The sequence below is a fragment of the Typopeltis vanoorti genome, chromosome 12 (genome assembly GCF_054136105.1).
Source record: "Typopeltis vanoorti isolate ZY-2024b chromosome 12, IOZ_Tvanoo_1.0, whole genome shotgun sequence".
Classification (NCBI taxonomy): domain Eukaryota; kingdom Metazoa; phylum Arthropoda; class Arachnida; order Uropygi; family Thelyphonidae; genus Typopeltis; species Typopeltis vanoorti.
Window position 1 is genome coordinate 129,667,386 of NC_143560.1, and position 14,943 is coordinate 129,682,328.

At 34.7% G+C, this 14,943-nt stretch overlaps 1 protein-coding gene across 3 annotated transcripts in view; it reads right to left on the reverse strand.

The window, feature by feature from the left end:
- Positions 1 to 14,943, reverse strand: part of LOC150101224 (tRNA pseudouridine(38/39) synthase) — a 328,838-nt gene that overhangs the window by 36,825 nt on the left and 277,070 nt on the right. For all 3 annotated transcript variants that reach the window (XM_090401407.1, XM_090401406.1, XM_090401405.1), the window contains one exon: positions 8,430 to 8,493. In XM_090401407.1, coding sequence (XP_090257533.1) covers positions 8,430 to 8,493 — 64 coding nt within the window. The remainder of the gene's footprint in view (positions 1 to 8,429; positions 8,494 to 14,943) is intronic.

Consider the following 14,943-nt stretch of genomic DNA (forward strand, 5'->3'; position numbering starts at 1 on the left):
CTTATATTTATTATTATTATCATCATACTTAAACTTATTATTATACTAATTAAACAATAATCAGTCTTATATAGCAGGGTTTCTTCTCATGGAAACTCGGGATTTTCATCCCGCATACAGACAAATCAGCCCTTCAGAACACACGCAATTTACAGAGAAAAAGTATTAGTTGTGGAGGTGGGCGGTAGATGGCATTGATGGAGATGATGTGTAGAAGATGTTCGGTGTGGTGGTTGAGACAGTTATAAGTGTCCTCCCGCGATGAGTCTTCGGCTCCTTGGAAGTATCAGGAATAATAATAATAATAATTTTAACAGTTCATGACCAAATATGAATACTTTAAAGTGTTTTGTAATTTAGAAAAATTCAAAAATTTACAAAAAAAAAATCCTGAGGCACAATCAATAAAGAAATATCAAGGGAAAAGAACTAGCACAGGAATAAGATATCACAGAATAATAGTATTCACAATAATATAATAATAAGCTGATAATCCAATATGAATATTGAATTAAATGAATTAAAAAAAAGTAACTTGGTAAATGTTACATTTACATATTTACATATGCTTCGTACACTTTCAGAAGTTCTTTGACCGGATCAAACATAATAAAATGTTCGATATATTACATAAATTAGACATAGAAGATCGTGTATCTAAGATTATAAAAATTATTATCACCCAAGACCCTATGGAGTCAAAGATTCATCTAGGAGGTCCTTTTATCATACACACACAGCTCATCATACCACGCTTTAAACACACTCAAATTATCTGCAGACACCACACTCTCAGACAAGGCATTCCACTCATTCACAACTCTGCATGAAAAAAACCTGCTTCTCACTCCCCTTGCTCACACCCTCTTTATATAGTTTCCAGGGATCACCTGTGATTCTCCCAAGATCTCCCATTGTTTTCTGTAGAACCTCTCCAACACTGATCCTATAACAACCCCTTACTAATTTGTAGGTCTCTATCATATCTCCCCTCTTCCTCCTGTCCACCAGACTCTGCAAATTACATCTTCTCAATCGTTCCTCATATTTGACATTCCATAGGTCAGAAACTACCTTAGTCAGTTGCCTCTGTATCCTTTGCAACATCTCTTCGTCTTCTGAAAACCAGGTGACCAAATCTGCACACAGTAGTCCATGTGTGGCCTAATCAAAGCCTTATACAATGGAACAAGAATCTTCCTACTTCTACAAGTAAGCGTCCTTTGCATCATTCCCAGAAATCTTTGTGTTGTCTTCACAATTTTGGCAATGTGTCCCCTAAATTTCAGATGTTTATCCACTATCACCCCAAGATCTCTTATTTCCTCCACCTCTGACAGTATATCCTAACCAAGCATAAATTTTGCATCCCATCTTTGTTTCCCAAATTTTAAAACTTTACATTTTGCAACATTGAACTAGCATCCCCATTCCGGTGTCTAATCACTCAATTTATTCAAGCCTTCTTGTAAGGCCACAACATCTTCTCTACTCTTCATGGTTCTTCCCAACTTTGCATCATCTTCAAACAACTGAATATCTCCATCCAAATCTTTGCCAATATCATTAATATATACAAGTTAAATGGCCCTAAAACAGACCCCTGAGGCACACTGCTAGTGACTTTCCTTTTCCTGGATGTTCTTGGCAGTCTGCCAACAAGAACTCTCGCTTATGTGGTTGGAGGTGTGTTCAGAATCCATTCTGAAGACCAATACATTTCGAGAGCGGGCTTTTTCACAATACCTTGCAAAATGAAAAGCGCTATAAATGTAAGTAGCATGGTGATATCTATTGTGCTCCAAAGTGTACTGTGAGAATGCAGACTATACTCAACTTGATGTTATTGACACACATAAAGATTAAGCCTGTTCTACTATGGAAGAAAGAATATCATTGTCTATAAACAGACAGAAGAAGCTATCTTCAGAGCTAGAAAAATTTCTCATCATGATCAGTTCCCTAATTTTTTACCTCAAATGTTACTGTACTTGCCTTCTCAGAAATAAATTGTGCCTTAGATATATACTTGCAAATATTCCTTTCTGCTCGAGTAACAGGCTGTAAGCTAACAAAAATTACTGAAAAAGAGAGCCACTTTTGATGCATACATGTCCCAGAAAAGACACACTAAAAAGTCCCAAATAATAGCAAAATACATGCAGAAATTTGTTATTTTGTTTTTCAGCTTTCTGAAATTTCATATCAGAAAATTAAAAGTTATTTGGTACAATTGCTATGGAATAATAACAAATTCAAATAAATAAAAAGTGCAGCTATGTTACAAAGTGGTTTGTGTGATAGTTTGCAGGGTGGGAGCAGTTGGTATCAAAGGAGAAATGCAATTTAATTCTATTATGAAAAATTTGGAAATTAAATTTCACTTTTGATGCATGTACCTCATATATGTTTTGAATGATAAACTATAGGAAAATAAGAAAACTATTGCCAATTCAAAACTGCAGCATATCTAAAACTAGCAGAAAATATGTACACATTTGAAATATTATTACAAATATTACAATTTGAAATAAACAACAGGTGTTTATTTCAAATTGTAATGAGCAATTTAGGGAAACTAAGAAAGTGAAGTGCAAAAAACCAGAGATCACGTTATAAAGATTATACATTATATGATATAATTCAAGATTTATGTATAATTCTCTATAAAGCAAAACTGTAAAAGAGTGAAAATTCACACAATCTGTGAACTTATCTTCAAACCAAGATTATGAATAAAAAAGTAAAAAAAAAAACTTAATTTGGAACAGATGTGGGCTGTATTTTTTTTTAAGATTCGGACTTTCGTTAATTCATAAATAATTGTTTGACAAATATAATTATCTTAAATTCTGGGATAATAAAATGTATCGACTAAGATAATCACCAAAAAAATTGAATGACATCGATCTTCCAAGGTGATAGAATATTTAAGCCAAGATAGTGAAAGGATTTCATATTTTGCACCGGCATTAAAAAACTAACTATACAATTAAAGAAGTAGAAAAAATAAATATAACGTGTACGTATTTAGTCTAATATAACTAAGATTCCAGTTACTGAGCAAGCGACAACTGCATTCTAGCTACAGGTAACTGAACGTAGATACATGTCAGGTAATCTGGTTGAGTGTTCTCTTCTCCTCAGCATGAAGGATTATCACACCTTGTATTAATGTGGGCTAAATTGCACTTCTTATCCACATTCTTTCAACAGGTAGTATGAATCATATGCAAGTTTTGCTGGACATGTATATATACGTCCTGATAGGTAGGGAGATTAAAACCTGATATGAAAATTGGAAATGTTTATCGGCTCTTTACTTTAAGCAGATGATGTGATACCCTTAAACAAATCCAGTACAAGTGTGCAGGAATCCTTATCTAAATTGAACAATTGCTTTAACAAATATGGCATGAACATCAATAATAAAAAGATAAAAACTATGAAAATATGAAGAAATATAGAAAACATCAACTGCATTTTCTTAATGAAAATCTACAAAACAATAAAATATTTCAGCTATTTTGCACAATTTTTTAGTGAAGATGACAAATGATATATGAAAATGATGATTCCACCTGTATCTTCCCACTACACGGTGAAGGCCTCTCCCATTGTAGGAGGGCTGGATTTGCTTCTCCCATGGTGACCCATTCCATATTGGAAGAGTGTATATACCTAGTATGAATGAACATATGAAGGTGAAAGACAGCCACAGTCATCAATGCAGTAGGCAAGATTCGAACCCAGAGCCTTTTGGATGGAGAGTGGATATGCTAATCACTCGACCAACCATGCTGGTAATATAGAAATAGATAACAGAATTAGCAGAGCTGTTATAGTAGGAAGTCAACTGATTAAATTTATATGGAATAAGAGAGATATTAGTCAAGACACTAAACTTTTTGTAACCAGCTCCCAGGATGGCATGAAAAATGACCAAGAGGAGGATAAAGGTCTAGATAGATATGGAGGAAAACTGTCAACAGGAAGTTAGTAATAATGTAAATCTTTCATGTGGTACCAATCATCATCATATCTTGAAAGCACATATCAGAAATCTGATGATCTACACAGCTGACAACTGAAATATAAATCCACAAATTTTAAAGATACCTGATAAAAATTGAAAATTTGGAAAAAAAATATGATCAAAGTAAGCTATAAATAATAATAATATAAAATTAAAAGTGTACTGCTATTATAGTATTTTGTATATCCGTTGGGTGCTCACATCAGGAAATGAGTTATACAACACTGTGATGAAGTATGCAGGCATATAGCAGAATCCAAAAATATAATGGATCCCACCAGTTATATAGGAACATTTTGGGAAAATTTGGAGAAAATGGCAAAGCTAATAATAATGCTAAGTATTTACTTCACTTCTGATCTTGATATGGACTAGTCATTACTAACAACATATTTTGACATAAAGATGTGCACAAATTCACATGCAGAGAAGACACAAGAAATAAGAAATGCCTCATTGACGATGTCATTGTTGATAGCGATACCTTCATGCTCATTCAGGGTACAAGAGCAGCATCTGTCACATAATGATAAAAAATTTATATAACTAAACTGCAAAATATGACTGAAAGGAAGGGAAGGGGCAGAAAATGTGGAAAATCAAAGATATGTGAATTAAAAGCCAAATTTCCAAGGATGGACTATAAAAGTTTTTGGGAAAAGAAGAAAGAGAGAATATAATGAAAGAAGATTGGTGGGAGTAATGGGGTGTGAGTTGTTTTGAATGGGTGCTGTCTTTGAAGCTCGTAGGCATAGAGCTAAGTCATTCTGGATTAGTGTTTTTACTTCAGGTTTATCTGTATTGCTTTCTATTGGTGGGAATCTTGACCTAATTTTCAATTTGTGGCACTTCCAACTCTCTGAGATTTCATTTATTACTTTGAAAGACTGTTCAAGAAACGAAGCAATGAAAGAACCCTACAAGAAATTTTCAAGAGGAATACAAAGAGAAGTACATATCACTACTTGAGCCAACAAAATCTTGAAATGTGGAAAGGCAGCAGAAGTAGATGATATTTGACCAGAAATGCTTAAGTATGGAGGTATAAAAGTTTTGCAGTGGCTACAATGCATAATTCAGATGGCCCGGTCAGAAGGTAGAATTCCCAATGATTGGAGTAGAGCTCTCATGAGAACTCCCAACCCTAATCTTCGTCTATAAAAAAAGGGAATAAAATTGAATGTGAGAATAAGAGAAATTTCTCTGCTAAGTGTTCCAGGTAAAATTTATATGAGTATACTTAAAAATTGGTTGAGAAAGATTGCGGAAGAGAAACTTGGAGAAGAACAAGTGGGATTCGGGCAAAATAGAGGTTGTTACAATCAGATTTTCACTTTAAGACAAATAGTTGAGAAATTGTGGGAATATGACAAGGTACCCAGAGAAAAAGCTTTTCAAAACACTACAATTATACAGGGTGAATGAAACATTATACAGAGCAATATATAGGAATAATATATTACTGAGATAAAGAGCTAAAAATGCTTCACTTCAGAGGTGCAAAACCAGTCTGGGTAGTGATTCCCCCCCCCCCCTCCATAATATATAGCGTCATACATGTCTGTAAGGAGATGTGCTTTACATTATGAAAAATACTAAGGATAATGATCAGAACTTACTCCACCTTTACTATGAGTTGTCCCAGCATGAACCAAGTGTTGCTTTACGCTTGGATCTGCCGAAACTTTCGTAGTTTCTATATTTGGCATGTAACTCTTAGATTCTATCTTTGAGTTTCTTATTCGGCTTTGAAATAATGCTGGATTCGATATCCACTTAATTTTGGAATAATATATAATACAGGAAGATGATTTGACATAAAATCAGGGGTAAGACAAAGGATGCACATTATCTCCACTCTTATCTATCATCTATGTGGATCACATTATGAAAGAAAGTGGCATCAAGCCTGTTATTAGAAATGATGATGTCAAACTTAGCTCTTTGCTTTATAATGATGTACTCCTAAACACATCTAGTACAAGTCTCCAGGATTCACTAACTAATCTGAATAACAGCTGTAACAAATTTAACATGAAAATCAGCAATAAAAAGACTAAAACTATGAAAATAGTTTTAGTCTGTAGAACAAGTAAAATGTTTCAGATATTTAGGCACAGTTTTTAGTGAAGATGGCAGGTTAATCTAGAAATAGATGATTCTATTCCCTTCTGCCATATGGCAGGGGGGGGGGGGGGGAAGATGTATGCTACCATACTAGGGAGATGATTATGAGCAAGGTGGTTTCCCATTGCCTTCCTTGCCGTACTATATCCCATGGCTGTATCCTGTGTGTTCACAGGGCCAGTTTGCCTGCTTGTGGGATGAAAAATAAACTGGTGGAAAAAACTCAGATAAACTGGTGAAAAAAACCCTGCTGCCTATGCCCAATACCGGCTAACTTGGCTATGACTGAGGAAGATCCTTAAACTCCTCACATCATCAACGGGAATCATATCTAGGACACTCCTTCTCCAGGTATATGGTTGCAAAGCACATAGCCACTAGGCTAACCACGTGTACGGTGGGAAGCCAGCTGAATAAATTTCTGTGGAATAAGAGAGAAATTAGCCAAAACACCAAACTAGAGGTATACAAGAAAGACAGTTTTAAACCAGTTTTAAGTTATGGATCTGAGAGTTGGGTTATAAATAAAACACTTGGCCAAAGACTAGAGACCACAAATATGAGGGTTCTGAGAAAAATTAGGGGAGTGAACAGATGGCATCAATGGCAGAATCATATCAAAAATGAAGATATTAGAAAGGAACCTGGCATTGTTAGCATTCAAGAATGTGTCACCAGAGGCAATCTAAGGTGGTATGGCCAATTAAATAGAAGAGGTGAATAAAAGTTATCAAAACAGTCATTTGATTGCCAAGATGGAAGGAAAGAGACCAGAGGGAGACCAAAGTCTAGGTCAATTGATTCAGTCAGAAGTACCTTAAAAGCATGGAATGTTAGATACGAAAATATTGGAATGCTCACAAATAATAGACTGATTTGGAGGAAAACTATTCATAGGAGATTAATAATAATGTAAACTTCATCATGTAGCCTGTCATAGTAACCTGAACACAACCCTTGGAAATATATATCAGGAAATGATGAGATATACAACACAGCAATGAAGTAAACAGGGATATAATGGAATCCAAGAATATTATTATTATTACAGGTGACTCCAAGGAGTCCTTAGACTCATCAAGAGAGGCCCTAAACATCATGTCCATCACAACTATTCACACAGTATCGACATTCACACAGTATCTATCATACTTTGCCTTGAACTCATTCACTGTCATAGCACCCACAACAGAATCTGGCAGCTTATTCCACTCATTCACCACTCTAAAAGTAAAAAACCCAGCTCTAACACCCTTACTAACCACACTCTTGCTCAGCTTCCATGGATATGCCCTAGTCCTCCCACCACCAGTCCTGTTCTCAAAAATATCCCTGAATTAATCCTATAGAAACCCTTCAGCAATTTGAATGTCTCAATCATATCTCTCCTTTTCTGCCTATCAACCAATTTCTGCAACCCACAAATCTTCAACCTGTTTTCATAAGGTTCATTCCATAGACCTGCAATCACCTTGGTCACTCGCCTCTGGATCCTTTCAACCTCCTCCCCATCGAGAAAAAACCTAGGTGACCATATCTGGGCACAGTAATCAAGATGAGGTCTTATCAAGGCTCGATATAGAGGAACAATAACTTGCTTATCTCTACTCGTCAAAGTATTCTTCAGCATCCAAGTGATTTGATGAACTGATTTAGCCACTTTTGCAATGTGTCCCCTAAACTTCAACTCCCTATCCACCAACACTCCCAAGTCCCCTGTCTCATCAATCTCCTGGAGTACAGTTCCACCAATGTGATATACTACTGCTAATCTTTTCACCCAAAAATGCATAACCTTACATTTTGCCACATTAAATTGACATCCATTCTCCTTAGCCCATACCTCCAGTCTATCCAAATCATCCTGCAAAATTTTGACATCTTCTGCATTCACTATTGCCCTACCCAACTTAGCAACATCAACGAACAAATGAATCGTTCGTCTCAGATCCTTCCCTATATGAATTAATGAACAAATTAAATAGTAGTGGTCCAAGAACAGAACTCTGAGGCACACCACTAGAATATATAATAAAATATAAGATTTTTGTATGTCTTATTATAAAACATGTAAGGTTTTTATAATATATTTGTATTAGGTAATATCAAAAAATTTTTAAAAAACCAACATTGTAAAACCTATATGTATTAAAGCAATAAGATTCAGTATAAAGTCAGATACAATACTCTGTGTATACAGACAAATAAGTCACTTTATATATATAAAAGCAAATAACATATTGGGCATATAAAAGTGGTACCCTACCAGATGCCATATGGTACTGAGGCTTTCTGGGGCATTTCTCAATATCAAGGAGATGTGCTATAATCTTAAAAATTTTAAATCAATTAGGCAGAAAAATCATGTTAGTCATAAAAATTATGTCAAATGCAATACCAGTGCAAATAAATCAGGTTTTTAGCATATCATTTACAGAAGTCTTATCAAAAGAAAATAAATAAAACAGCATATAATATAAAATGATAAGGAAAGAATTGTTGGGGGACATTTTGATAATATATATCAGAAATGTATAATTTAATTTTGCTTGAACTTGTCATTTTGAAGATTCAACTGAAAGCAAACAGGAATTAAATTTTAACACTAAGATTCAACTGAAAGCAAACAGGAATTAAATTTTAACAGAGATCATGAAACTCAAATATCACGAACTACCTGATCTGAGGTTTTCATTTCCTTATACAATGAGACACATGGAGTTTCCATAAATATGGATTTTATAATTTTTTTACATACAGTAAAAATATTTCTTCTTAGGTACCATAAGACATCATCAGTGTGTGTGAAGAAAGAACAAGATGCTGAAATCTGAACAAAAGCAATCTATATACAGCAGTTGCATGTTCATTAAAATAAAAAACACTACTGGACTAAAATTAAAAAATAATTAAACAAATAAAACCCTATTTAATATGTTTAAGTTAAGGGATATATATCCCATATTGTTTCTTAGCTGAATAAGAAACTAAATGAGTTTCATGCCGAATATAGTAGAAACTATATAAAGTTCGGCAATTCCAAGCGTAAGCAAATACCCAGATACTGCAGCAACTGACCCTTAAGGTAGTGCAGGCTGAGGCAACTCATGTCTAAGGTGGAGCAAGCTCCGATCACTATTCTTGATATTTACCCATAATGTGAACTTAGCTCATAAGAGCTGTATTACTGTTCTACATTATGATAAAAGGTCACTACCCAGACGGTTTCAACCTTTATTGAGGTCTCATCAGTGAGTAAGTAGACCTAGTAATAAGAAATAAGATTTCTTATAGAAATAAATTTTCTAACTGATTTTTCTGTCTGTACATAACAAGACAAGACAAGTTGCACAAGTGTGGAACTTGGTATCTCCACCAGGTAGTATCACTCGCAGAAGTTTCTCCTTTGGAGAAGATAAGAAATTGCAAATTTGTTTGATGGGTTTGAAGGTTTTGAGTTTTCACTTCCTCACAATGTTTGTTACACATTCAGAAACACTTTTAATATAAGTTACATGAATTCCGTAGACTTCTTCTTCCATCAGATTCTATAAGGGTTGACTATTATTTTATTTTCAGTGTTATTCCTGGGTTGTAGCATTTTGTAAAGCTGTATGTTGGATAGTTTCCAATTCCTGTTGGAGAGATGCTTCAGAGGAACAAATTTTGTTTGCTTTAGATACTAAGGATATTACAATACTATACTTTTAGATGGATGTGAGGAAACGGGTGCATTATGAATATAGTAACCCATAAAACTTACTAGTTGATTCACACCAAGTCCATTTAAATGTAATCTGTCTCTTTTATACAATTCCATTCACCCCTTGAATGCATTCATACATCAACAAACTGCACATCTTTTTTCTCACTACAGCTCTGCAAGTATACCATTCATGATTTCTGTCTGCTGTCTCATCTCATCAATGTCATACCAGACAACATATCAACTGCTCTTCCTACCACATTGTTGTTTTTCACTCTTCTCAATAATCTGATATTCATCCTCACATTCTCCTTAAGCCTGGCCAAATCATTTGCTCCTACCACTAACTCCCTCATGCACATACTTCTCATATTAAACGCACATCATCACCCAATTTATCCTTACTCTTGGAAAACAGGCATTGTGCTCTCCCCCCTTATCCACCACACTTTTGTAACAGTATGTGAGATAGGAAGAAAGTCTGATTGATAGAGCAAAAGTGGGAATGATTACTGATATGAAAGAGAGTACAGTTGTTGGTATGCAAGAGTTGAAGAATGAAAGATTGTCAGATGGAGCAATAGACTCACTTCTGTTCCTGCAGTAACACTCACCTTTGCTTTTCCAGTCACTTCCATATTCACAATCATATTCTCTTGATTGACCATCTAGCTGATACCATTCTGAATCTTATGACAGTGATTGCCTTCTGCCTTTCGTCTAATATTCACTCCTCATCCTCAACTTTCAATGAAATCACTGCGGTCCATTAAAATATTACACTTTCAACAGACCCCATTAAATACATCTTGATACATTATTGATATAGTAAAGAAACTTTTTGTGTTGTTGTCTTGGAGCCTGCGATGGTTTATTCAATGTTATTAATAGTTTTGATGTTGTAACCTTTTTTAAGAATGTCTTTAATGTAAGTTATTTCCTTGTTTCTTTTATCATCATCATCACTTCATAGCATAATGGTTCTCTCTGTGAATGTTTTGATGATAATCAGTTTCTGTGCTGGATGGTGGTGGTTGTGGAAATTGGCATACAGAGATACCAACTGGTATTAAACTTTTTTTTTCTGTGTACTTCAAAAGTAAGATTACTCTGATCTTCGACTGAGATGAGACCATCCAAGAAGGAAATAGATCTATCTTTTTCTACTTCTGATGTAAATTGGATTTTATGAACCATTAAGAAAGTCAATGAAGTTTTGAAGAGATTCTTCTGAGCCTGGCCAAATGATGAAAACAATCATCCACATGTCTCACCCATAATCTTGGTTTGCGAAGGTATTTTTTTCAATAGCTAACTGTTCAAAGTTTTCATTGTAGACGTTCACTAGGTGCACAAAAATTGATGTATCCATCGGTAAGCCTTAGATTATTCAAAATAGTGATCTTGGAATTTGAAAGTGTTCCCAAGGCAATGTTTAAAAATATCAGGTTGGTAGATGTCTTCTAAAATGGAGATTATTTCTTCTCTTGAAACATTGGTTAATTAGCTTTTTATGTTCAAAATATCAAGGATGTCTATGAGTTTAATTTTAATATTTTTCTTTTGTTTAAAATAGCCAGGATGGCCTCAAAGAGTGGAGAATTGTTATGCTTGTATACTAATGTATGGCATATTGGAAATAAAAGGGCTGAGGTTGTAGCATTGACTGAATCAGTATGTACAAAGATAACTGGCATAAGTGAAAGTTGTTTGACTGAGGATGATATAATGTCAGGACTTGAAGTGGTAGGATACAGAATATTCCAAAAGGATAGGAAGATGAAGGGGGGGGGGGGAAGAGTATTGTTAATGGTAGTAGAGGAATTGTATCCTTCAAGAGTTGAAATGGAAAAACAGTAGAATGAGTGAAGATTTTGAAGCAGGTTGGTGTGAAGTTGAGATCAACAGAATAGTATATCTCATATCTAATAGGATGCTGTTATAGAACAGGGAATGTGGAGAATATTGATTGTGAAATGTTTAGACAAATTATTTGGGTATGTAAAAGGAAGATGATCCTAATGGAGATTTTAATTACAGGAATGTGGATTGAAAAGAAGAGATAGAGTATAGTAACAAGGAGAGTGAATTTGTTGAGTTTCTGAGGGATACCTATCTAAAGCAGCATGTGATGGAAGTAACACGAGATTTATCGGTGCTAAATTTGGCAATATCCTCATAGGATGTGGTTGTGAATGAGGTATCAACTGCTGGTGTAAGTGATCATGGGGTATTGGTTTGGAAGGCAGTCAAATAGGAAAAAGTTGTTATGAAGAATATCTATATGTGGAACTATAAGGTGGATGATTCTCAGAAGCTTAGTCAACTAGCATCAATACATTGGGTTGATAAATTGAGTAGAAAAGATACTGACAGTGCATGGGAAAATGATAAGGCAGTATATGATGACAATGCATAACTGCATACCAAGAGTGTAGAATAAAGTAGGAGTGAGATGGATGAATAGTGAAATCAAACAAGGAATATTACAAAAGAGGTTGTTATGGAGGAAGTACAAGATGGTTCGCAGTGAACAGATGCATGAAGAATATAAAATGCTGGCCAGAAAAGTGACAAGTATAGTTAAAAAAGAAAAAGTAGAATATGAGAGGAGATTGGTAAGTCAGGTCAAAGCTAATCTCAGGGATTTTTTCTGCCATGTGGTAAGCAAGAGGAAAAATAATTATGACAGGATTGATACTGGTGAACAGTTATGATAGCAGAGTAACCATAGCAAATGATATAGTGGAATTATTTAACAAACACTTCCTCAGTGCAATATCATAGTGGTGTGAATGATGCTGTGCAACATGTAGAACGGAGGCAAGAATTAGGGGGAATTAAAGGTGAAAGAATCAGAAGTACAAGTGTTGCTTGGGTTAGATATCAATAAGACTGTGGGAATGGATGACATACCACCACATATTTTTAAAGAATGTGCAAAAAAGTTAGCAATCCCATTGTCCTGGTTATTTAATGGAAGTCTTACAGTAGGGAAGGTTCAGGAGTGGAAAGAAGGCAAAATAAGCATGAACAAGCATGGTTTGAGAACAGAAGTTTCCAATTATAGACTCATCTGTATATCTGCAATTTTGTTGTGATCAAAGTGTTGGAAGAAAAATTGGTTAGAAATAGAATACAGGATTGGATTGATGAACATAAGATTCTCTATGGTAGTCAGCATGGGTTTGTGAGAAGATGATCTTGTTTTAGCAATCTGCTTATGTTTTATGATAACGTAATGAATGTGCTGGATAATCATATAGAGTGATATTCTTGGACTTTGCAAAAGCATTTGATAGATTACCACATGATAACTTGGTGTACAAGTTGCAGAGAATAGGAATAGATAGTATATTGGTTGGATGGATCGGAGATTAGCTCTCTGAACGATACCAGAATATTGTATGATGAAGCAGTGTCTAAAAAGGAAGGTGACCAGTGGTGTGCCTCAGGGTTCTGTTCTTGGGGTCCCCTACTGTTTAACTTATTTGTTAATGGTATTTTTTATGTCGATTGACTTCAAATGTTTGCTGATGATGCAAAGTTAGGTAGAATTATCAGGAATAGTGGTGATGTTAATTCTCTATAGGAAGATTTGAATAGACTTTTAGCTTAGACAAATGAGTGGGATTGCAGTTTTAATATTAATAAATGCAAGGTGTTACACTTTGGGATACAGAGATATAAGGCTATGTACTGTATTGGTGGATATGTACTTTGGGAAATGGATGAGATTTGGGAAAGTGATAGGACTCTGGAGTGTTGGTTATGAAGAGCATTTGAGAGAATGTGGATTACAGAGGTTGGTGAATAGGAAGAAAAGAGGAGATATGATAGACCTTCAAGTTAGTTAATGGATTCTCTCAGATTAATACAAAAGAAATTATAAAAGAGTGGATGTTAAAATAGGAAGAACAAGAGGTTACCCCTAGAAGTTGTATAAAGAGGTGGCGAAGAAGGTTGTGAGGAGTAGATTTTTTACACGATGAGCTGTTAGTGAGTGGAATGCATTGCCTGAGTGTGTTGTGAGTCCAGGTAGTGCAAATAATTACAAAACTCATTATGATAGCCATGTTGCTGGTTGAGTTGGCCTCCCACGATGGGTCTGTTGACTCCATGGAGGTTACCAAATAATAATAATGATAATTTGGCTATGTATGGATCCATAATATCTTATATTCATATGCTCATATTCTTGTACAAGAATATGGGTGGCACATATTCTACCCACTTAACCTTTTGGTCAGAGTTAATTATAATTAGGACTGTAAGCAATCCAGGATCCTAACTCTAATATAATACTTGTTAAATTATGTATATTAATTGGTTCTCTGATGATGTTATAAATAGAAAATAGCTTTGATGTGTTTTTTTTTTCACTAGAGGTCAGGCCAGTAGAATAACAGTTGATCAAGTCATTGTCACTTTGACTTACTGTTTGAAATGTAATATAGCTCGTCTTTGTGTGTATATATGTGTGTGTGTGTGTGTACTCCAGATGATGACTTTAATATGAAGGTCAGGAAATTAAAGTAATTATTTCTAGCACGGTTGTAGTCTCCATAGTTTTACTGAAATGAAAGCTGTCAGGCCAGTGAAACCATAATCAAAAGAACTAATAAAAGGAGAATATATGGTCGCCTTGGCAGCACATCTTTTTAGCAGTGGAGGCTAAGGCAATTTCAATGCCAAAGATTGTATTCTCATAAGATCGCAGGTCAGTTTTCGAAATTTTCAAAGTTTCTATATATATATATTCATTTATTTTCATGCAGTCACATGATTGGGTGAAGTATTATTGCATGTTTTCTAATCTTTCTTCATTCTGTAATTTGACTGAAGTGCTGAATATTCAGCCAAAGCATAATTAATTTCATAAACAAATGTTTTTAACAAAAAATATACTCTCATTAAGAAATTTTATCAATTTTTAATATTTTTTTTTTTGAAAACATTTGTTTAGAAAATTTAATTCAGTATGCTTTGCCAGAAATATTCGTTGATTTCACCAAATCTTGCTTCAGCACATGCCTAATAAGGAGGTAAAGATTTAAACAGATATGCTACTTGA